Source organism: Gavia stellata, chromosome 2 (genome assembly GCF_030936135.1).
Source record: "Gavia stellata isolate bGavSte3 chromosome 2, bGavSte3.hap2, whole genome shotgun sequence".
Taxonomy (NCBI): Eukaryota; Metazoa; Chordata; class Aves; order Gaviiformes; family Gaviidae; genus Gavia; species Gavia stellata.
In genome coordinates, this window is record NC_082595.1 from 62,497,849 (window position 1) to 62,524,107 (window position 26,259).

At 37.5% G+C, this 26,259-nt stretch overlaps 1 protein-coding gene across 1 annotated transcript in view; it reads right to left on the reverse strand.

Moving 5' to 3' along the window:
• Nucleotides 1-1,766: 1,766 nt before the first annotated feature.
• Nucleotides 1,767-26,259, reverse strand: part of AFG1L (AFG1 like ATPase) — a 68,618-nt gene continuing 44,125 nt past the window's right edge. The window contains exons 9-13 of the mRNA XM_059834764.1: nt 23,500-23,570; nt 23,143-23,243; nt 6,261-6,401; nt 4,339-4,452; nt 1,767-3,601 (exon numbers count right to left, since the gene is read on the reverse strand). Of these exons, the coding sequence (XP_059690747.1) occupies nt 3,467-3,601; nt 4,339-4,452; nt 6,261-6,401; nt 23,143-23,243; nt 23,500-23,570 (562 nt within the window). The 3' untranslated portion in view covers nt 1,767-3,466. The remainder of the gene's footprint in view (nt 3,602-4,338; nt 4,453-6,260; nt 6,402-23,142; nt 23,244-23,499; nt 23,571-26,259) is intronic.

The window sequence follows — 26,259 nt, forward strand, 5'->3', positions numbered from 1 at the left end:
TCAGGCATTGGGAACGTTTCTTCGTCAATCAAGTATTTGAAATAAATGAGCTGAGAGATTCTCAGCCAGGACGTGGCCTTTATAAACCGGTATGAAACATTTCACATGGTCCATAATCACGAGGATTTTACTTCCTGTGACAGCAAAATATGATACCACATCAGTAAGATTACTCGAAAAGACCTTCAAAAATAACTTGGCAATAATGTTTGATGAATGACTAAGAGGGAAATAAAAACATGTTGCAGATCTGATATGACATGGATTTGACAAGTTAAGAAAAGACATAAAAAGCCAGTACTTGAATTTAGGATCCAGCATAAATCCAGCAATTTTAAGGCCATTAAGGAGTTTGCATAATTTATTCTCAGGCATCTCACTGTTTACATTTTGGCAACTAAAATATCTTAAAGTGGGAATAAAAAGTCATGGAGGAGCAGGCCAGGCAGCAGGGGACAGGACTGCTGGGCGCGTAGGTGACCCAGCGCCCTGGGGCAGGACATACCCAGTGCTGTCCATTGTGCCCCAGTGACAGATTCTGGCCAGCGCCAGTTGCCTGGCAGTTGTTTGGCCTCCGAAGAAGCCTCCCCCAAATTCGCTATTGGAAAGAGACTTTATGCATGCTACACATTATTAGCAGCATTGTAAAATAAGCACATAGGGCCTCGCTTTCTTCAGGGAAGTGGACAGATGTAAATATCCTGCTTCTGTGGTTACTGCGGGGATCTCTGCCCTGGCATCCGGCCTGGTTAACAAATTGATCCCATCAATCTCTCCTTATGGTCCTGACCTAAAAGTGGCAATCCACACTCTGCAGTGCAACCACAAATACGGCACAGTGATTTAAGTAGCTTTTCTTGTTTACAGCCTCTTTCAGCCCCAAACCCCTTCTGCAATATTCCCCATTTTTCCTCCTTGGTTATTGCTGGCACCTACCAATGACTCCCAACAAGACAGCTTCCTTGCTGGCCAAGGAAAGACTGCATTGTGGTTTTATTTAGGAATATGCCCGGGAACCAGTGCTGGCTCTGGAAGCTTTTGGGAACTTCCCTGCTGCAGTTTGACAGAGCTCACCTACATCCCAGGAGGCTTTCAATGATACCTGAGTCCCACTGCATTTAGGAGCTTCCAAAAACCGGGGGTAGCTGAGTTTGGGATGGGTGCTCAGATTGCAGAAAAGCTTCAAATACCAGTAAGCAAAGCTGCACCAACTGAAGCACAAGCACATCTGCCCAGGGGCCTCCAGGGAGCCCCTGGTTAAATGAGGTCTGTCATCACCCACACAGACCATGGAGAAACACTTCACTTCCCTGGCTTGAGACAGTCCCTGTGGGAATGCAGAACCTGCCAGAACCTCCTCTCTCGCAGCTCCCAAACATCTCACCTGTGTTCTGCAAGATTATGCATTTCCCCTGTACCACATGATGGAGGAGGACATACAGGCTAAACATATAAACGTCTTTTAAAATAATGCACATGAATATCCAGATGCAAGACGCTTTATGGTATCTACCACCACCTCCCATTTCCCCACAATACATTCTGGTTCAGACAAGGCAGGAGGCATCTGAATGCTACTAGAAAAAAAAGTCAAATCTGAAGCTTCAGGAGAGTTATCAGTGCAGGCCCAGGCTGATGACTACAGACTGCCATGTATAAATACAGAACCACACACACTTACATTATATATATTAGTTTTATCTGTATTTTTATATATATATGTATAAATTAAGTATACACATGTGTGTGTGTATACAGACACACATTCATGAATCTCAATAGTCCCTCTGTTGAGAAACCTAATAAAAATCTGAAAATATACAATTATTCAGATATTCTTAAGTATAGGCAATGTATTCTGATTGGATTTTTCATAAATATGCCTTAAAATTCTCCATGGTAGTCACCCTGGTGGGAATAGCAACACAGTTGCATAAGTTGTAAACTATAAATATAGGCTTTAAAAATTCTTTGAAGAACAGGTATAGCCAGTATAAAGTAACTTCCAGGACAAACAGAAGTGATCAAAACAGAAAACCAGACTTAAGCACATGGCTCCAAAACATCTGTATTGCCATAACAGATGCAAGTGCACATGACCTCTCCAGTCCTCCCTGCCCCCCAAAAGTCCCTTTTAAAAGCTTTCTGTAATTGTCATGGGGGTTATGATTGAAACAATTTAATCAGGCTTAACAAAGGCAGAGAAGAATATTTTTTATAACACATATAGTACAAGAAAAAGGTCACATTGCAAAATCCGAGAAACCCCCTCAAATTTGGGGACAGCATGTTATATATTTCCTCCCTAAGGAATCAGGGCAATCTTTTTCAGTCCACCTGCATAACAATTTTCCCTATTTAGGGTTGCTAAATATGCTCTTAAAATTACTTTTTATAAAAATACAGTATAAGCCAATACACGCAATGCCATATTTTGTTTCAGTTAGGTTAAAACCAAGAATGACACAATTGCATTTTAAACTAAAAGAAAGTTTCCAACTACAAACAGGAGGATAGGTGATGTGTTTTGAATATTAATATCCCATCTTTTCCATAAAACACATTCCTATTGTAACATGATGAATTGCCTCAGTAGTACTGTGTACTACTCTCCCCAGACCAGAGCAGGTGTGTTAGCAGCAATGGAAGGTTTGGTATAGATGAAGCCTGAGAAAATTCAGGGTAGAAATATGTCACTGGTGTAGAGGCAGCATATCCAGGCTTACAAGAATCGCAACATTTAGGAAGAGTATTAACTTGCATTTATATGTTACAGTATACCCTGTCTTATCATAGTTTCTTTTCCCATCCATGACTACTTAGATCTTAATCCTGGGCGGTTTCAAGTACCTTCGAGCTCCTCCTCAGGCTTATCTCTTGGTTCAAACCATCAGTTTTCAATGAACCAGACTGAGCAACAGTCTGATTATAAGAAACTCATAGAGCCTGAAAGTCAGCAGATGGCTACACACTGAAAATAGGGAAAAAAACCCCAAACCCAGAATACACTACAGAGGAGTTCCAGGATTCTAGCAGGGACCGATACAATATCAGGAGTTTCATAAAGAAAGCATTTGATTCCTCTTTTGTGCAAATTGCATTGTACATGACAGAAGCAGTGCATGAACCACAAAGTGCCCTCTTCACCTGACATTATAAATCTACTGTGAACCCTGCACGGCCCATTAACTTCGTCCCTAGACCGATCCTCCAGAAAAATTCTAATCCCAATAAACCTCCTGAACATCAAAGTTTTATTTTACCGAAAATAAAATTAAGGCAAAATTTCACATGTCCACACGCTGGTGGTACAGAAAAATAACTGAGTTCTCATGTCTTAAGCACAAAAAACAACTGATGAAAGAAAACATGGTCCAGATGATAAAGTGCAATTATTATTTCAGTTGTGCTAAAAAGCTTTCCAATTCTGTAGTTTCACTTCTTGGTGATTTTATGCAACTTTTAATTATAATGTTTTTTTGCTTCTGTCCCCATCTTTCCAGTACTGTTCAGTCTGCATTTCTGTAAGCCGTGAGACAGTACGCTGAAACGCAAAGATTTCCTCTTCTCCTGTAAACATGGAGAGTCCTTTGGCAGAATCCTACATTAATACACAAAAACAGTACCACAAAACTGTGAGAGACATAGCTGTACTGAAGTGCATCCTATCTAACTCCTAAGGCTGAGTGCTTTACAGGCTTTGACAATACAAGACAGCAGCATGGCATCAAAAAAATAAAATTAACACACAAAAATTAAAGAAAAACAACTATTTCAGATAGGTAATCCTCTGAAGGAACATAGCAAATCAATAATTTGGATTTAAAACAACATGATGACATGTTAACCATCTATTTTCACTTTTCTGTTGACTAACTGTATACTTATTTAGACAAATAATTTAAAAATTCATTAACAATAACTAGGTTATAGGGAAAAGGAAAAACAGAATAAGCAACATGCAAAATAGTACTGTTTGTGAGGATTTGTGAGGCAGTCCTATATGGCCGAGGAAGAGGTAGAACAGACCATCTTTTATTTCTGTAGTTTAAATGTAGGAGCTAAACTTCAATCAGTATTTTCATACATGATTGAACAGATATCATGATTAACATTCAAAATGACCCTAAAACTTACACAAAATGGTTCTATATATTGTGACATTTTCTTTGACTATGAATAAATAACATGCAATTATGAGAGCGACAGATACACTGCAGAAAAAGCAGCAAATCACTAGTTAAATGTTTACTTGATTCCTCTTCCTAAAATGCTGCTGTAATTATAAGACCAAAACCAATTTTGTTACAAAAGGGAGACGATGTTAATATCATGTACCTGGCTCAAGTCCAAATCATCCATCAACACTCTGTTGTCCTCTAGCTCACCATTGTCATGTTCTACCAGGAACAAGCTTTGGAGAGGAGTCACTGCAGAACAAATAATACGCACCTGAGAGAAGGAAAACAGGCAACAATATCATCACTTGGGCTTTACAGAAAAGGGATAAAATACATGTTTTATGAAAAGCAAACTTCAAATTACGACCTTGGGTTTTTTCCAGGTATTTTCCCTTTCTCTTATTAGCACTGCTGTTACAGATTTACCAGACTTAGTCATTTGGAATATTAACCTTACAGGATCTTTTTCTCAATAACAACTCATGTAACTTTTACTCAGAGAACAGCATAACTGCTATTAAATACTCAGAATATCTGCTATATGGGCAATGAGTTCACAATCAAGTTTACTTTCTAAAATAACAGCTATAAAGTATTAGTAAACAATGCTTGCTTTCCCTCTGTAGTTAGATTCCTCTGAGTAGGTAAGTGTACTGCACACATATTTCCATCTAAAGAATGTTTAAATTCCAAATTTCCCAGAATGCTGAGTTGAGCCACTCTTGCTTTCATCTATGCTACTCAAGTGCACATTATTTGCTAATAACAATAATGATGCTGTTTTCATGTCTGCTGGGAGGAGATACAATGTGCAGTGAGACAGAGTATCTCTGGTGGGCTGCAGTGAAGACAGACTGAAATATTATTACAGAAGGAGACACTTGTTGAGAGTATGCAGGCAAAATGTTTGCATTATGGACAGGTCTCCACAAATACGCTCTCTGGGGTAGCTTTTCTGAACAACTGCTTGTGACAGGAGTTTAACACTCGTGCTTTTCCTATGGAGGAAGTAATAGCAAGTGGCTGTTTGCTTGCAATTCTTAATGAGAGCATGATAGATAGAGCAGATCACACACCCCCTCCCCCCATTTCTAACACACTATTATTAGTTTATAAATATTAGCATATCCTCTTAGAAACTGTCCATTTCCAAACCATAAAGCACAAAGAATCTGGTTGACTTAAATGAGACTACTCATACGCTTAGTTAGTTCAATACCTTGCTGAATCAGGGCCTTTCCAATCATCTTGCCAGGACATTCTTGAAAAAAAAAATCCCAATGGATATTTCTTGATTGCATAAATATTTAAATGTGTGTGTATACAGTCACACGTAAGATAGGGTTTCATTCTCGCATAACTTTTAAAAAAATCATCTTAAACATGACCTGCTCTTTGTTTTAGCAGTGCTGATTTTGCTTCCATGATTGAAACCTCTGTAAATCCACATGAAGTGCTGCATTTATCATTACTATTCCATTAGCAGTTCTGCAACCTAATGTAAAGCCTACAGTGACTGTTTCCTTTAAACTTAATAATGTAACTATATTATTAACTCCTCAGTACCCTGTTCAGGAAGGCACTGATTCCCAACCAACTGCCCATACAGATTAAAATTTAAAAAATTGAAATTTACTCCAGCACAGTTGGCAGCACAATCTTTCATTATTAAAATGATGACATGGCTTCTGTGGTTTTCCTGGGTTAGGAAAGAAATAACATCCCTATTGAAGAAAGGCAATCTTTCATTATTAAAATGATGACATGGCTTCTGTGGTTTTCCTGGGTTAGGAAAGAAATAACATCCCTATCGAAGAAAGGCAAATGAGCTCAGACTTACATTTATGGTCATGCTTAATACTCACAGAAATTAAAAAAATAAATACCTGCTTATTTGCTTTTATTGCAATGGGGCCTTTTTTGTGAAGCTGGAATGATGTTTCTTTAGAGTCCTAGTTCATTCTGCTTATGCTTCCCAAATCATTACTACAGAAAGCCTTACTTCAAACCAATTATAACAGTCAGGTTTCAGGACTCCCAGTATTATTCCTATACATACAGGAAAGGCTTGGTTCTCACCTTATGCTCATAAAAGGTATCAATAAGAGTAATGAAACGACGAGCTTGTGTCCTTTTTGCCATTGTAAGAAGTGGTATGTCACGAACAAAGACCGTGTCAAAATGCTTTGATACTTCCAAATAGTCACTGGCCCCAAGAGGCTGAAACAAAACAAACTGTAAGAAATGGAAACCTATGATAGAATGATACATAAACACTGTATCTTGAAATACTACAATTACAGAAGAGAGGGTGTAAAGTCCTAATCATATTCTTATTTTTGTTTCTTCAGATGTTGCTTCAGGAATGCTTGTTTGCCCTTACTGACATAGGTATATATGGGTGCTCATTCATACTGTCGGCTTTACCTGAACAGTGTTAAAAATGTGGATCTTCTGCATCCTGACAATGTTATGATCTCTCTGGCAACCTCAAACAAAATAATCACTATAAACGATAATCCGTAGAAGTAAAGAAAAAACATGGTTAAGCTGTGAAGTCAACCTAAAGCATAAATAATTTGAATAGCTATTAGGATGCTTTCCAGCAGCAAGATTTTTAAACGCAAAGGATTGGCTAGTTTCTAAATCATAAGTAGACCTGCATTTAGTTCACCCAAGGCTAACCCAGACTGAATAAAAATCTTATGTTCTAAGTACCGAAAGCAGCAGGAACAGACAAAAATAAAATTTTGTAGCAGTTCCTTTGTTCATGGTTTCACCTGTAATGATGAAATAGAAATCTATAATAAGAACTTTTTAGTTTCTATTTGTGTATCTAAACCATCAACAGAAGATATGCACAAATAGTAGTAGCTCATTCAATACACATTCAAATACATTCATTTAAAATTGCTTTTTCATTACATGCAAGGTAGTTTTTTCTGCAAGATCTACCCTGTTAGTACTGCAGGGAGTACTTTATCTTGAGCTGTTCAGTCATCGTATTTAGGAAAAAAACTTCATATTCCTGAAACTCATTCCATTACTTGTGAGAGTACTTCAGTATCTTGGACGCAACTACTCCATAGTGCAAGATCAGCAGCATTTTGCATAATGTCACAACTCCCTTCCCAGCTAATGAAATGTGCTGTACCAACAGTATAATATGGTTATAAAGCACTGCAATACTACTGTCTTAAAAACAGGAAATAAATATTTTCTCTAACTGAAATTGCTAATCAAATTTGCTGTAGGCCAAGCATAACTGCTTAACTAGAACCCTTCTGCAGGAAGTTATTTTGAGCAATTATTAATGGCTGTCCGTGACCAGGACTTTTGGTTTTATTTATATGCAAGAACAACAAACCCGTAGAAATGGTCTATATGCAAGCACAGAAGAGTGAAGCCCTGATGGCATTCCAAAAGTTCTTCTGAAATTTAATGGGAATAAGCTAGAGCTTCTCACCAGCTAAACCCCCAGGCAGGTATTAAAGCCTCTGACTCCAAACCAATTCTCCCATTTGCAGCCTCATGAATTACCCTGCTTTCCCATTCACAACCATGCAACTTCCCTGTGACATCTATGGAAAAGAATTATTACAAAAACTTTCAAGTGTTTTTAGCAGTTTTTAAGAGCAGCATATACTATATCCTCTCCTCAAAGTTATATATACTGTTTATTTTCTCCCTCCGTTTCAGTCCCCAAGCCACTACTATGGAATTCTTAACCAGAAACTAATCATCACGAGGGCCACCAGCAACAGCTTCATGCATCACCTCTGAAAAAAACTCTCATCTGGACAAAGAGTAGCTGAACTCAAAATGTTTTGATGAAATAAAGCATGCAAAGGTTCAAGAAAGTGAAAGGAACTGCTGGATGGAAACATTACAGAGCTAGCCCACCACATATCTCACCATCAGATACAAGTAATAGCTAGCTGGACAACAATCGTATCAAGTGCAAAAGAAAACAATGGAAGCACTAAAAGCAACACAACTAGGATGCTGCTGGAGATTTTAAGATTGGTGGTAAGCAATTAAGACTGGTGGTTTAGGTAACGGTAATTTTTATTCCATATTTAGGACTGAAGTACTGTTAAGTACAGAGATCAAGCATGCCTGTGTGCTGAGTACCTGCAAGGGAAAACAGCAGTGATCTAATTGCATGTGAGAAAGGAAGTAATATCTCATGTCTCTCTTTAGGTAAGAAATTACAGATAGACATCACTGCTATTCAGGTTCATTCTTTTATCACATTAAGAGCCCGAGCACTCTTCTGCTGAAGCCCAAAACCCTGAGGAATTAGTCTGTCTTGCCCCAATGTGATACACTTTCTCACCCAAACCGTATGAATACACACTCCTCATTTTGAATACAAAGTATCAAATATTAAAAGCTGATTCCTAAAATAAACAAATAAATAAAAATTAAAGGCTTCAAAATTTTGCAAAATCCGCAAACTGAAGTGCCCAACCACTGAGCTATACATCCAAGAACTTGGTGGGCACCTTGGTGTGTATCCACACATGAAAATGAAAAACCTGGGGAGTTGGAGAGAGGAAACAGGTGGAGGACAAAAATAAGGCTAATGCATTTCAAATGGGAAGAAAGGAAGATGGAATACTTCCTTTGCTTTTTATACAGACATAAAACCACAGTTCACAGAGGGTTACAATATGCATCTTCATCACAGCTAAACAAGAATTCAACCTACTTCAGCTGTGCAAAAAGCAAACAATTCAAAAATTCCTCCAATTAAGGACATAAAAGGCAGATCGTTTCGAGCTGTTTAACAAGAATTTCTGAAATGGTTACACCAGCGCTAAGTGATAATATACTGTAAATGTTGACAGAAACATGCCTTTGGACACTCCAAAATCTTATGATCAGAAAAATCTAAGCCTAGCAGCCATGAGTATATTAATAGAGTAAGTTTGTACCTCCCTGAAAAGACTCAAGTCTGGTGAGATGCAACTGAAACTCCGAGTCAGCCAGTCCATTGTTATATATGGCTCAGTTGGCATCAGCTGTAGTTCTTTACATAGAGGAGTTCTCAAACCCTCTCCTTTTAGAGTTTAGAAAGACATAACCCTGGAGATGAAGACAAAAGCTTTTAACCTTGTTTTCAACATGATTTACTCTCATCTTGGACAAGTCCTTTGATTTCCTTCTTCCTTACTCTACTTACTGCAAAAAGAAGGAACAACCAGCAAATCTGCAAATGCTCCGGGGCCAGTTTAAAGCCCTTTTTGTATTCCTCTAACCTTGTTACTGGCCTAATTTCCATGCTGCCTGCAATTGCTTCAAAGCTTTTCTAACTCACCAGCTACACTCAAAATGTTCCAAAGGCAGGAGACCATGATGCAGGCACACCCTGACAGCTTCTCAAGTCACATTCTCACTGGCCTGTTGCCCTTGCAAAACTGGCATGAGGCTGGCACAAGCACCCATGTACCAACTCTGTAACACACAGGAAAGACAGCCAGGGAAAATGGGTTCAAGGCCAGATTACACCACTGCTAGAGATTCTGGCTGTACAGTCCATGCACAGAAGCTCCACTGAGGAGCAGATTTCTGCTGTTTCAGCAGCCAACAGCCCTCCTCTCACCTTTACAGTATTGCCTATAGGCCCTTCTTCCTCACCTTGCAGCAAGTACTGGCTGGGTCCTGACTGCCAATGATACAGGCTTGGGACAAGATGACAAGACTAGTGGCAAATTATTTTAGACACTTACCATTGTCCTCTGTATAACCCTCCAGGGCTGAAATTTATTTTACCAACCTCACCCAGTCACAGAAAGTATTCCATTTTAGTCAGTAGCATACATGAAGGTATGACTTCCTCTGAAGTTGCTAATGAAGCTACAAATCCTCCTAATATTGACACACATATATATGTAATCCTCTTATTAAAAGTTTAGCCTGATTAATCTGGTCCTCTGAACAACATTCTAAAAATAACAACTTGATTTGGTCTGTGTTTCTGGTACTGTCTGATCTTTTTTGTTTCATCAATCATCGATCAAAACTCAACTTCAGAACCATAACACATCTATGTAACAATTGTCACCATTTGTTACCAGTTTTTTCACATGCTGCAATATTTTTTCTTTTTTTTAAAATACATTAACAGAGAAGAATCTTTCTTATGGTACTATTGTTCCTGCATGTGTATGTAAGGTAAAACTGTTGTAGATTTTTGTCATTAACTCTGATGCCAGGAGTCATTATTTTATAGGCATCATACTAATGCAAAACGCATTAGCACTAACATGGGCTACCCTCCTGACAAAGTGTTTACTCCACTTCAGCCTGCTTGACTGAGTTCTCACCTTCATTTGTTTTTGTTTCTCTCTACTTAATGCATTTTCAGCTATCATCATCTCAGTTCAAGTAGGATGTTTATTATTGGGAGCTCTCTGTGGGCTGTTTTAAGAGTTAGTCGTCTCCTGTTCCTATTATATATTCCATTTAATTAAAGTATAAAGCATCCTTCTTCTTTGTTGACTCATCAGTGACAAAGTAGCTCATCTTTTAGAGATTGCCTGAAGAATACGGAACGCTTTACATATGTTAGAAAAAGGTATTTCATCTCAAGAGTAAAAATTTTTTTGTTTATGTTGGAAGATATTCCAGGGCCAGTTCCAATAGCATCCTGAAGAGTTGTGATGGACAATAACTACAATTTAATGCAGACACTCCAACACTCCAAAACTTCCTAAAACCAAAACACAGTTTAAGACTAGATAATATTTACAACTTAGACATTAAGCAATAACAAAAAGTTATAGAGCTCTTTCTGTTGTTTCCAAAGGAGCAACGCTCTACCACAGGTAGGGCTGATAAAACAGAGCACTGAGGTAGTATTTCAAGATCATAATTCAAGAAAGGAACACAAAAACCTAAGGCATGATCTGTGATGCAGCTGCATGCTAAAGTTTAAATAAAAATGTAAGATAGTTAGGGCATGGCTAACTTGGTTAAAAAATTTAAAAACACCAATGGCAGTGCAAATCTATTGCAAAGCTCTGTAAGTTACAGGCAAAGATGAGAAGTTCATTTGAAGCATTATTAATAAACTGAGAATTTAATGAAGGCGGCAATTTCTTACCAGGTTTTACTGAACGTTTCTGGTGGGGAAAAAAAAAAAAAAAAAGGCATGTCACTGTGTAATTAAAGATCACATCACAGTGCATACTGAGGAAGGATTAAAATAACATGCAGTTTTGCTTTGGAGCTTCCTAACTAAGCATTATGAGTTGGCCTGCAACTTTAAAATCATTATTTAACTTGTTTAAACACTACTTGACATGAGGCTATACAAATTGTTTATTAAAATATTCAGTAATTAATTCACTATTCTTTCTTTTAAAATATTCTTTAATGGATGTTTTAGTTACTAAGAGGGAAGACACCAAAAATAAAAAGACCAATGATGTTTCCAGCAGTAATCACACAAATGAAAGCTACATTTTAAAAACATTATTATAGCTGAAAGGTCAGACACAGATGTTAGACAGCAGTTGCCTGTTCACCCTTAACCTTTATCTCTCAGATATATGCCATAGTCTTGACCTACATTAACTGATGCTTCCCTCTCCCCCAGGACCCTTTACCTACCCAGTACACAGAACAGTGATTCTCATGTAACGCACACTTATCAATACGTATTTTGTCCTCTTTTCTGGTGTGTCACAAGATCTCATTTTTCATGGACATTTCAAATGCTTGTGTGGAAGAAGAATTATGTGTTTCTTCTTCACCTTTTGTTACCACAACAGCTAGGTACTTCATCTGTAGTAATCAATTTGTCTCCATATCTATGTCTGTGAATCAAGAAAGTGATACTATCTCCATTTTACAAATGGAGGACAGAGAAATTAAAGTCAAAAGCATATGCGAGCTCTTGATGCCAGGTTAAGGACCTCTGAAAGTTCATTTTTCAGGTTTCATGGAACACTACCATTTCAATGTACAACACCCACTGACTTCAGTTAGAGCCATGACTACAGCAGCCTGTGACTCAGTGCCTCAAGAAGAATGTCCAGAAAATTAAGATTACAATTGCCAACAGTGAAAAGGTGGGGTTTGGTTAGGTTTTTCTGTTTGTTTGTTTGTTTGTTGGGGTTTTTTTGAAATAAGAATAGTATCATGCACTAACTCTGGCGCAGACTATGACAGAATCCAATTATGCAAGGCGGCATTCAGCTGTATGTGATCATGTAATTACACTATCACATAGCAATTATTATTACTGTAATGCCTATGCAGAAGGAGGGCAAAACTCAGATAACACAAGCAACAGTCATTCTGGAATTTCCTAACTAACTGCATTTTGGTGTTGATAGCACCTTATCTTAGACCTACTGCATGTCCTTTGTGTAAGTTGTTTTCCAGCTTTGACACTCACATGGATGATCAGTAGAGCAGGAATCTGAGATCTATAAATCCTGGGGTAGAAGATATTTTCTGGATCAAGTACAGCCCCCTGCTATCTCAGGTGAACTCATCACAGAACCCTGGGTAAGAACTGATTTTGCTTGATCTTACAGCAGAAGTTTTTTAGTCACATTTCTCATAGTGGAAAGTTGTTTCAGAGTTTGCTCTTCTGCTGATTAAGAAGATGCTTATAACTTCCAGCTTTTTTTTGTATTCATAAACAATTTTATATTCATGTATGACAGTGCTACTACTAACTGAAATAGTGCTTTTCTGTTCTTGATCTTTATTAGGGGTGACTGATGTGGATGAGGGTCTCACACTTTTTTTTTTTCCCTCCTGTGGGGAGAACATGCATGCCATTCTAGCCTAGACTCTCCCAAGTACACCTTTTCTGCACCTGCTCTGCTTGAGTTCATTTTCTTGCACACAGATGAATACTGCTTTAGTTATTGATATTTGCCCATTTCCCCGTTTTATCCCAACTGAGTTGAAATGTCATTCTCACTAGAATACGCTCCTATGTCCATTCATCATTCAGCACAATCACTCCTGCCTTAGAAGAGCTTATCTACTAAATAGCAACAGACATCCATACTGAACCTACAAGAAGTGAGCTTCTCAAAGACCTATCAGCTCGTCAAAGCTGGCTACAGACGGGCGGAACAGCAAAAGGCACGCTCCTGCTCCCAAAGCCCTCACTGCTGAATTTCCAGTTCCAACTCCAAAGTATGGCATTTGTCAACAAAAAGGTCTCCAAAAATAGTTAAGGCCTAAAAAAAAAGTTTCTGTTGCTTTGTACAGTAAGCAAACAAGCCTAGAAACAATTTCAACAGGTATAAGCAGGTAAAACACAAAAGGCCATAAGAAAGAAGTGTATATACTTCAAAATTACATGTAAGTTCCCCTTAAATAAGCTACTAGATCACAATTCAAGTGATCTTGTGATTTTTTTAAGTTTTCAAAAGAACGTAGAAACTATGGGAATTGGGTTTATAGGTCATTCTATTTATAGGTCTATTTAAATATTGGCACTTACTGTTAAGATTTCAAAACCATGATCAACAAAGCTTTAAAAAAAAAGAAGTACATTCAGGCATTTAAGAAACAAAAAAATTGAATTAAAAAGGCAAACCCTTAAAACTACAATCAGCTTCAAAAATCTTGTCTTTGTGTATTCCCTGGTCTATAAAGTATAGGATCTAAAACCTCAAGGCTTATGCAGCTTTCACTGAAGGGAATGCTTTCTAAAATTAAGCCCTGATACACATAAAATAAGGTATAAAACAGAAAGGAGGTTTGACTAACAGTATTACTACATTACAATAATTCCACCTGAAATAAGTTTCTTAAGTGCATTTTATAAATCATACTTGTGAGTTAGAAAAGGCAACATTTTTTGGGTGTAGAAACGGATTAAATTCTTAAAGCAAATGTAGTTAACAAAAGACAGACTCTCAGTCCAGAGCTTAAGCTGCAAAAGCTAATCTCCTGGGAATAAAACTAAGATCAAAATCAAACTAAGGAAAACTATGATTCTAAACAGTTTCTGAAAGTAGTGCTCACTTCCAACCAACTGCATGGTACGTTTGTTTACAACTACAGCCAACAATCCTGAAGATGACACCAAATTATACAGTGGATACATGTAGCAGCTTTTAACGAAGGTAATTCCCTCAAAATTATTCAGAATCATTAAACTGCAAATGCAGCTGAGTTGTGTCATCATGTAGTGGAGACATTTCACTGGCTTCACACAGACACTGGCTTGTATCGGAAACAGCGTGGCCAGCAGGACTAGGGAAGTGACTGTACCTTTGTACTCGGCACTGGTGAGGCCGCACATTAGAATATTGTGTTCAGTTTTGGGCCCCTCACTACAAGAAGGACATGGAGGTGCTGGAGTGTGTCCAGAGAAGGGCGACGAAGCTGGTGAGGGGTCTGGAGCACAAGTCTTATGAGGAGCGACTGAGGGAACTGGGGTTGTTCATTCTGGAGAAGAGGAGGCTGAGGGGAGACCTTATCACTCTCTACAGCTACCTGAAAGAGGGATGCAGAGAAGTGGGTGGTGGTCTCTCCTCCCAAGCGACAAGTGATAGGACAAGAAGAAATGGCCACAAGTTGCACCAGGGGAGGTTTAGGCTGGATATTAGGAAGAACTTCTTCACTGAAAGGGTTGTCAGGCATTGGAACAGGCTGCCCAGGGAGGTGGTTGAGTCACCATCCCTGGAGGTATTTAAAAGACGTATGGATGAGATGCTTAGGGACATGGTTTAGTGGTGGACTTGGCAGTACTAGGCTAACAGTTGGACTTGATGATCTTAAAGATCTTTTCCAACCTAAACAATTCTATGATTCTGTGATTCCTAAATCACTGGGTGCCTTTGAAAACGGCGACTTTTTTCTTTTTTTTTTTTTTTAAAGCTTAGTTACATCTTTAATTTTGAAGTGCAAGCTATTTAAGTTAGGAACCGTATCTTCCTCCTGGTCTGCAGGCTAAAATGTGTTGGAGTACAGTACAAAGTCAGTATTCCCAGCAGAGGGCAGCAGTTGCTATGCAGAAGTGAGAGGACGACTTTAAAAGATAATATTGTGAGGAAGACTGTATCTCCTTACTCCCTTAGGACCTTGGAAGATTACATACAAGGTACACTGTTGCCTAAATTATTTATACCAGATCAAGATTCATGCCAAACGGTCACAATTACCAGTTTTTAAACAAAATTTTAAAAGGGAAGTGAAGAAAGAGGACTGGCAGAGGGTGATTTTTCTAAGACATAATGAACACTGACATTTATGTGTAAACACGGAGAAATGAAACCACTCTGATGGGGTAGTAAGACTTAGATTTGCATGATCGCTCATTTAGGATATTGAGATTTTAAAATCAAGTTAATATGTACATTTTATTTTAAAAAGTATTTTCATCTGAATTTTGGATATACACACAACTGCTGAGAAAAGGGATAAGGAAATACAAGTTTTTTATAAACATATTGTTGAGTTCAAGTTATCAGATCTGACCATCCAAAAAGCCTTCTAGAATTTGTCCAGGACAATTATAAACTGTATTTGCTTGCCAAAACTCAGCTCCTTATAATCCACTATCCTGGCGATTTTTCATTCACACACTGACTCAATGAAAAAATTAATTATGTTTTGCAACAGTAACTCCATTGGTAACTGTATCCCTCATTGTATAGATGGAGAAATTGACAGGAAGAAATTAATTAAAGGCCACAAAGAATTAGCATTAACATTAGCATTAAAATTCAGGAACTGTATGTCAGTATTCTGCTTGGTGCTTCTCCCAGCCTTCTCTGGCTACATTTGTTCATGCCTTAGAAAAGAGGGTATGACAACAAACATTTTGATGAAAAATCAAGCATAGTTCTCCTGGATGATTACACTGAAGAAGCACATTTACAGGACTCCGTTCTAGTGAGTAGGTAACTACTTTCAAGCCACGACAAACGCTACCGTGTGCCATACTGCTACATAAACCCTGGTGTGTTAGATCTGAAAAACTGCTTCTCATTTTGCTCTAAAGCAACTAAAATAGATCAATATCCTCTCATCCAGTATTGGTTAGTTTTCCATGTGTTCACATAGCAGAAAAGCTAAGTGTACGGATTTGATATTAACTAAATTAGCTAAAACTTGGGATTTTCCTCAACTGGGAAACTATGATTTAAAAATTGATGCACACAATGTTACAAGATACTTTCTACCAAGTCAACTGTATGTCACATCAGCATTGCATAAAATATATTCTCTGTATTTTATTTTTATAGACATTAATGGACAACTGGTAATTACCAATACCTGATGCATAATTTTAGACTGAAATAACTCCTTATATTCTTGATAGGACAAAATTTGATGCTAACACATGATACACAAAATGAAAGACTGTAATACTAGAAGGGCCTCAACTCTTATCTCCCAAGGTCTTCAAGTATTAATTACAAAAGCATTTATTTTGAAAACTCTACTTTAAGCTAGGAGATGTTTCAAATGGTATAAAGTTACCAGTTGCTGATTTGCTATGATCTATTATGTATTGTCTGACATTTCATGAAATCATGTGATACCAAAGTGGAAAATGTTCTAAGATTTCCCTTTAAAACAGAATTTTGATTTTATTTCAAAGGAAACATCATTGAATTTGAAAAAGTTTTACAGACTGTTCATATGAAATATTGTATTACAAAAATTACTGTCTAAGTAATTGTCTGAGCAATTTCAAACGCATCTCCTTAATCCCACACCAACAAATGTAAATAGAGTTTTAGGTCTGGACGTTTATCCCTCTGGACTGCACTGTAACAGTTACCCAAGACCAGACCAGAAGACATATTGTTGCAACGATGTGAAAGCAGAGTCATTTGGATGATAAGCTATTTCTCCAACATAACAAAAGCATCCATCCTTTCACATGTTGACTCTTGCAAAACTTAAATTCTTCTTTCTGGAACCATTAAGGGTGATGGATAGCCAAAGGAATCAATTCACCAAGTTTTGAGTTCAATGTTATCCACTCACGCCGCAGTGATTATCGAGAACCACATGAGCAGTAGTATATGCCAGTTTCAGAAAACTCCAAAAAATAATACTGCAACTCCCAATATAATATTGCAACAATTCAGTGTAATCAAAAATAACTTCCCAAAACAACTGATGCCCTTCATTACACTCACTTATCCCTCCACCTTAAATTAAATAATGTTTTTGGAATTATGAACAAAATGTAACTAAGGAAATAAGTTTAACCAAAGTTAATTGCATTAAGTAAATAAAATTATATGTTATTTTGAGTTGTTCTGTCAGAAGATGTTGACAATGTAAACTTTTGCGCACACACACACAAAAAATCTTGCTATCTTGTATTTACTAGATGGGAAACATGTAAACAAAAGTCCAAACAGAGTTGATACCCACTTTCCATTATGAAACTAGTTTTCATCTAGAAACTTTCCCATTCTGAATGGATGCCTCAAACTGACTTCATATGAATATGCATCTGTGTACGTGAATGAACATTTACTTGTAAAAGTTTCGGTCAATTACTATATTTCTGAGAATAAGGCTATTATAAACCTTGCTTCTCAAGTCAGACTTTCCTTTAGCAGTGGCTCAGTGAGAAGGCGTAGAACTTCCATGCTGTGGACCAGGAAAGTCAAATTTGGAAGACAGGTTGCTTGGTATCAGGGAAATGTCTTACACGTGTCCTGTGAAACCCCACTCAAATCCAAGGAAGTTACAAGCCTCGGAAAAACGCAGTCTGAACTCACTGCACAGATTGATGGTAGTCTAAGTATCGTCTACTCCCAAAAGCATGAGGGGGCTGAGTGCAGGTTACTCTTGAGATGGACTGGGCCTGTTCCCCTGCCAGCTGCTAAATTTGTTCACTGCATGTGCAGGTGCACTGAGACAGTTGCCAACAGGCAGTGGGGACCCTGACTCTCTCATGTTCCTAGTTTCAGACAATTTAAGACCAGAAGAGGTCATGAGATCCTCCAATTTCCTGAATTTTAGGGACAACTAAGTCTAACAACTAGCACTTAGCCCAAACCACAGACACCTCTTCCTAAAGTGATACCCAGTTTTGACCTAAAACACAGTACAAAGGAGGCTTTGCCACTTCCTTCACTGTTTCAAATGCATGAATGTGTGCTTTTTCTTATTCTTCTTTTTTAAATCTGAATCTCTCTGTAGTCTCTGGTTTTCCTTACACTGTCTTCTACTACATTTAGGAGCCCACTAATACCTGTATTTTTTTCCTGTGAAGATAGCTGTACATTATAAAAATCATCTCCCAGTCCTCCTTTTGATAAGCTGAACAAAATAAACTGTAAGTCTGTCATGTGAGGGCACAAACTCTCCAGCTGAAACAACTTGTGGCTTTTTCAACAGCCTCTTCAGGTTTTTCAATGTTTTTTCTAAAATTCTGATGTCAAAACCACACGTAACATTCTGCCATCAATCTGAGATGTTTTCAAAATTAAAACAGTCTTTCTATCCTCCTGTTTATTTCCACCCTACCCATCTGAGATGAAATTAGGTCTAAATACTCAATTTTGAGAACTCCTTTTGAGCTGCTTGTCCATTACAATGCTTAAATCTATTTCCAAGTCATCATGTCTAGGACACAATCTCGTCCTCCTGTAGGTATGATTTGTATTACAAATTTCTAGATGTAAAATTTTATGTTTGCTTAGATTAAAAAAAAGCCAAAACAAAACAAACCCTCTCCCTCCTCCCCAAAATCTCAGTTCTGCTGAGAAATAAATTGTTCGCACAGCACCTCCATTTTCATTGCTTTGCCCCCTGCCCCGCCAAGCACCACTCTTTGTATTTACAGCAAATTTGTATTAGCATTTAATTTACACTCAAAACTGCTGGGGGGGGGAGAAACAGTTATACCGCGTTTGGTATAAAAATGTGCTTATCAAAAATGCTACACTCAACAACAATCCTTCAGTAATAATTCTCTTTATCTGTTAGTTAACTAGCTTCTCAATCCACTTAACATATACATTCTCAATGCTGCATAATGCCAATTTCTTAGTAAGTACAGCATCTATAAAACTCAACCTTTTCCACAAAATCAAGGAGACTGGAATTAATTTCATTTCCATTCTTTAAATTATCTACTGTGTGAAACCAGAACCAGCTTTACCATTACCCTTTCTGGACTAAAATCTGACTGACAGCCTGCAGTTTTGCAAGTTATCATGTGTGTGTGTGTTTTGCTTGTTTGTTTTTTTTTTAAGATTGGCACATAATAGCACTCTTCCAGCACCATGGAATTTTTCTTGCACTCCAACATTTATTGAAAATAAAAAGCTAGTCAAAGATCTCAGCCTAGTTTTCCAGGACTTCAATGATTCAAAATGTACTTGCAGGCTATTTTTAACATACCATAACTATTAACAGACTAGTTTCCTGTGATATCAGGTGTGTTGGTGCAGATTATAAATCAGTCCGCAGCGCTGTATGTGAAGCGCCTCACATGGGGCATGGAAAGTTATTTTACCGTCCTTTAGTGATAAATATTTCACTCTGCTTCACCAAGAATAAGCATTTTTTTGCAAAACCTTTTGCTTTTTCCACATCATTATTAAAAGTTAAGCCATCTCCAGCTAAGAATATGCCAGTAACATTCAGATAATATAAACCATATCAAAACTCCCATTTTACGTAACAACGACAACAAAAAGTCTTATAGCTGAGCAGACATGATATTTGCCCATGACCTTTAGTTTCTCTTTAATTTGTCCACACTTCGTAACTAGTTGCCATTCATTCTATACTATTTGATTCTGTCTTGACATTGACACAGGACATACTTCTACTGTCTTCTTCCTCAAAAAGTCCTTCTTGTTCTTCTTTGTTGTTGTTTACACTTCCCTTACCGGTTAGTTTTGATCATACTTCCCTTTTGCTTTTGAAAATTACTCTTCCTGAGCATTCAAATATGTAATTTCACTGTTTGGAAGTATCTCTTGGTTACACTGAATGTCAGAACACTATGGAGAAGACTGTCCCCACGCAACACAAATTTCTAGATGAATTCATCACTGTAAGCTCCCATAAAGCTGCTCAAACCAAACGACCTTGTACTGGATGCAGTACATTTTATGCTAGAAAATTATCATTGGCAATTTTCAGGCTAATTACATTTCACATTTTCTGCATTTCTTCTACAGCATAAGCTTCCCGTACAAGGGTATGTTTTCTTTACGTGATTTTTATAGCCAAGTGCTCAAGAAGCAATGCACCTCATTCTCCATTTGCAACAGACCCCTATGAGTACTACCCTCTTGGGTTTGTTAATTAGTAGACTGATTAGTATGTATTCAAGATCCTTGTATTAATTAACTTTAAGGCAGGTACCAGTGTCTTTAACGTTGCATACTGTCCTCCACCTCTTTTAGCCACTCTGTCCTTAAGTAGGCTGTAAGCACTTATTTTACATTCTTATTTTATGAACTGTCTCACAACGTTTCAATAACATAAATTACATGTCCTTTTTCCCCATTAATGAGAATTTCCCATTTATCATGCTTGTCACCAGGTCTTATCACTGATATAAAACCAAATGCAAATCTTGTTTTCAATTATGTTTTAAGTTTAATTGGCTCCTACAACACCAACTTTAGATTGCATTTATCTACCAAGGATGCTTTGCTTGGGCTGTCAGTTAAACCCCTTCCTGGTTGCTACAGGCTCCAGCTAGGAAGATTCCTCACCCCATGTCCCTTCATACAATCTGCCTTCCCATGGGACTTTGTGCCCATGTCCTACACAAAGAAACCTGCAGATTCACTCTAGCCAAAGCCAACAAAGTCCCCTGCAGTATTTTCTTTTGTGGATCTTCCTTTTCATTACATCTTTCCCAGGCTCCTGGTTTCCTTTTTCTTAATAGTTGCACTCATGATGCCTGTCAACTTACCTACCATTTGGTACCACAAGCAGTGCCAAATACCTTGTAGCTATGTCTCCTACAGCCTTCTGCTTTATCCCTCCACAAATAGTTCCCACTCTAAGCCAGCTTACTTGAATATATATGAATGACTTTATACTTCCTGTCATGTTGAACGTCTCCGGACTTCTGGGGTTTTTTTGGCTACAAACCACCAGTGCACTCCTCTGGATCCTACCTATTTTTCCTTTTCTTCTGTAGCATCAGTGGGAATGACCTCCCATTCTGACTGTTAAAAAAAGATACTGCAAGTATCAATTTTTCCATCGAAGATTTAAAAGATTTCATTAAAAAAAGGAACACGGTTTCACGGTTTGACAACTGAATTTTTCTTTTGCCTTTTAGCAGATTTTAAAGGCAACCAGGCTGGCAAATGGAGCAACAGGGCAGGCAAAGTCTTAAATGCAGCTTATACCGATGGGAGTTTTTTACTATTGCTATGAAGTGCTATAAAAGTTTACATTCATGAAAAAAAAACATATTAGAGGCAACTCAAGCCATTCATCCAAATTTAATGGACAAATCTGAAGTTCATGACTACTCTTCTCTACCCATGAAGTAAGCACAGTGATACCAACTTACCAATACACTTATGTAATATTTATGAAGGTACATCATTCTATATAACAATTAAAGGTAGAAACAAATGGAGGCATATGCAAAGAAAATAAGCAATAACCGAGGAAGCTGCTAGAGAAAAGCATTTCTCATCTGCCATGTTGTTTTAGTTTTAAGCATGTGATTATTGCCTTAGAGACTATCATAACACATCTGCACAAGGCAACTGAATTGAGACAGCATACTTCCCAAGTCCTGGGTGATCAACATAAGAACAATATTGTTAAATGATGTTTAACATTTCATAAGGATTCTCCTTACTTGTTCTGAGCGCAAACCAAGCACCTCAGCTCTGCTATGCCAAGCTGGTCTGAACCCCACATAATTCTTCTGCAAGATCAGAACTTTCAGACCCAACCTAGTGGCTGCTGCTATGTGAGCTACGAGAGCACATCTCCTTAAAAGCAATTTATCATCCCGTTTAAGTACATAAGGCATTTAACTGGACTAAAGATTTTTACAAGTGTCTGCTGACAGCATAGTTTCCTGATACATTAAGAAGCACAATGAAGAAAAAGTCTCAAAACTTTTAGTGAAAAACAAGCAGTTCTACCCATGACATACCTCCATTCTCACAAACAGCTAACTGGTTTTGTCTGAAACTAAAATCCAACAAAACATAAAACCTACAGTCTGAAACATAACCAGTGAAATTTCTGTCCAAATAGTTATGAACTTGGTAGCTACGAGGAAGTGAAAACATAATGTTATAACCAAAGGACTGGTCAGCATCCTCAATCAAAGGTGCTATCACCCCAGTTTAGAGTTGCGATCATTTAACAATAATTTCAGGTGTCAGCAGAGAGGTCACTGAAGTACAATGCAACTTCTGAGGGACTGTCTTCAAACCCACTGGCGGTCATACACAAAGAGTGCTTTTCAGGAAATCACACCCCACATGTTTAGCAGAGAATTTGGCAGTATTTAGCAAAATTTGGCAAATTTTGAGAAGGCCTGGGACTAAACAGCCTTGTACAGCTAGTGACAACTAAGGCATGCAACAACAGCTTTATTCTAGTGGTGCCAGGATTACTATTCCTTTGCTTGAGTATCAACTTAGACCCTAGATTTTAAAAACAGTATTTGAATGCTATTTACATATTAATAGGTTGTGACTACTAATATTCCAGCAACAATGTTAGCCCAAGCACATATTGCGTTAGGATTTTTGAAGACAATCTGTGATATATTTAAGAGTGAATTTACTATATCACTAAAAAGAAAATTATTGTTCTTTTGGGGAGATTTTTTTTTTTTTTCCTGTTAAATTCAAAATCTTTCTGCCAAGTTAAAAAAAAACTCTTTTAATTTAGTACAACTTGGGAAAATAGCCAGTTTTTGTGTTTGGGGTTTGTTTTTTTTTTAAACTGTGAAAAGTCTGAGCGTTAACTGATCTAGATTTGACTTGGTACTCACTCTGTCACACAGCTCTTCAAACGTGAAGTCTGCAATGGTTCCACACGCTTTATTCAGCCTCAGCTCTCTGCCTTGCACTTTTAGAATCCTTGGTCTAGTTACTATGGGAACATGAACAAAGACTCAATCTTCTCTGGATAATTGCTATAAAATTCATCTCTTACAGATAGGAAATGCATAGCTTGATGAATAATAGCACATGATTCAACACATAAATTAGACAAAATGCTGATACAATGACTGCCACTTGAGTGTGGCATCAACCCATATACAGCAATGGAACTTATTAATTGGTCAGTGGAGATTGGGCATTGTGTTCTAAATGTATTCTCTTTCAAGAGAAATTAACTTACGTACAATCATTTTGTTTCTGAGCCAGCTCATCAAACAACTTATCCATGACAGCCTCCACATCAGCTTCACTTGTGCTACAGTGAAAAGAATAATAGAATATGAAATTAATAACACTTGAAGCCAACATCAAACAGCTGCCTGAGCCTGCTTAGCTTTTTGCCCATAAAAAAGAGAACAGGATGTTACACTCTAAATACAAACATTAGATTTAGAATACACTTAAAAGTAGAGAATATTAACTCTCAGGTAGATGATTCTGCCTTATTTGCATACACTGAAAGACTTCTGTGTTTTGAGCTGTTTCCAGTAATGAGGCAATACAGGCAGAGCAGATCCATTAACACTATGTGTACACAATGAGAAAAAAGGCTTCTGGCTCTATCTTGCATGCAAAATAAGAGCAAATAGACAAGGCAAGGCAGTCAAGCACTTAAAGAAGTATCCTTTGAAATTTCTGAGCTGCGACTTTGTGAAATTAAATATTGGAGCAGCTTTCTGGGGGGAAAAAGAAAATCAAGTCAACTGATTGTATTGATAGAACAATTTGCAAAATTAAACTATAAAATTAAAAACACTAGCATGATCTCTGCATTAGTAATTTTTTCAGTTTCCCCCCCTCTGTCCCCAATATTATTTGGGAAAAGATCAACCACAGACAGTGAAAACGCAAAATATCTGTGCTGGGAGCTGAAGTAAAGTTTATTTTCATCTTCTGGTTGCCACAAGAATTATAAATCAGTCTGATTAGAGAATATTTTTTTGTCACTGAATGGGTTAGAGGCACAACTTTTCTTAAAGAAGATAGATAATATTTCTAGCTGAGTTTGAAAGCTGAGAATAGTAAATTAATGCTACGGTAGACAATAAACTAGAACTAGGATATAGAATGCTTCACTGAAGTTTGTATGATCTCATGTGGTGTGAAAAGTCTACTTTTATAGATCACGGATGCTCTCTAGTTGCAGTGCTTCACACAGTTCTAGACCTCCTCTAAATGACAAGTGATGATCAGCATGTCATACAATTACTTTCCTGTTCATTAGGCCTTAAGGACCTTAAAAATGTTAACAGCAGAACTGAAGTAACTTCTTTTTAGCTCAAACTTAACAATAGCAAACCTTGTAGATACAAAGAATTTGGAAATAAAAACTCCAAACTTCTGCAAGTGCTATTTCAAACTCTTTAAAAAAAGCCTTTTCTGAAGAGGAAATAACATAAAATTTTAACTCCAAAACAGGAAGTTTCTCTCAACATTGATACTTGTGTGCTGCTTTCCTCTGACAAAAGGACAAATGAAAAGGAACGAACAAAATGAGAAAAAAAGCCACAAAAGGGGGGAAAGAGTGCATATATATCAGAGAGTATGCACACGTGTATGCATATAACTATGAAAAAGTTTGATGTAAAGTCTACAAGAAGGAACAGCCGAATATGATGTCTAGGTGGATATTTGCACCTAATGGCCAAGAAAGTTTGTTTTGAAAATAGACACCTGAGACTGATATCAAGGAAGTTGCTTTGATCAGGAATCTTGTAATTGTGTTACACTCATTGCTTTCAGATGAGCATGAAACAGCTTTAAGCAACCTTTAGTTGCATATTTTAAATGAAGAAGAGACTACACAAATTATGAAGCTTTCAAGAGGATTTTAAAAAAAATGTGATGACGACACTGTAAGCATTAATAGGAGAATGTAAACATGTTGGACAAGAATATTTTCTTTTGGGGGCAAGATTGCTAAATAAATTTTAAAAATCTGTAGCAAAATACTGTCTAGTACCTAATTTTAAAACAAAACAAAAAAATCCCCACATACTATGCTAGTTGTTCAGGGTTGAAAGCTCCAATGAACAAGTTTGAATAGAAGAATGAATGAGATTACCTCAGAAAAAGAAAGTACGATGAAACAAGTATCTTATTTCCATTGGCAGCTACAGGATTATTACTTTTTTCCCCCCACTGCCTTCTAATGATTTACCCAACAAGTTCTACGGGCAACCAACATCCTTCCAATGGGAGAACATGAGATAGACTTATGACCAATCTCTGCTATTCACCTGATCACAAGTTTTACAGCAGAACACCATGAAATACTTCAGCTGGGTACTACTCCTGGGGCTTGCTCGTATTTCTTCTCCTCTGAGAGCTAATGCCATAGGCACCATGTTTAGCCTATTACCTGCTAGAAACCACCTACGTGCTCTTCCTTTCTTCAGAGTATGGACAGTGAGAAAAGAATATGGTAGGTGTTCTCCACAATTATCAAACAGAAAGTCGCAGAGTGCAATGGGCACAATAAGCGGAGCTGTAAGCAGGGACAGCTACGTAGACACTGGAACATACTTCCAAGCAGACACCGCAAAACATAAAAGAAAGTGGAGCCAGGCAAGAAGATAAAACAAGAGTTACTTTTCTTGAGTACAGATACAGAACCTGCATTTGACCCGTTCTCCACATATAAAATTCTGTCATTTCCTTCCAGAAGCAGAAAAAGTAACCTGTTGTAATTCTACTAAGCAGTATTCCTTCTTCCAGACAAACAACCACAATTTCTAACTTTATAAAGCGATATGGACATACTTACTTTCAAATATCTGATATATTGATGAACATACTGCACCTTTCTTAATGGAAACATGACATTTAAATCAATAGTTTATGTTGGGTTGAAAGATACAATGGTTATAAATCTCATTTTAAGTTATTGTTATCTGCCTTGCTTAGGCTGTCACTGATTAAATAATATTATAAGAGCAAATACA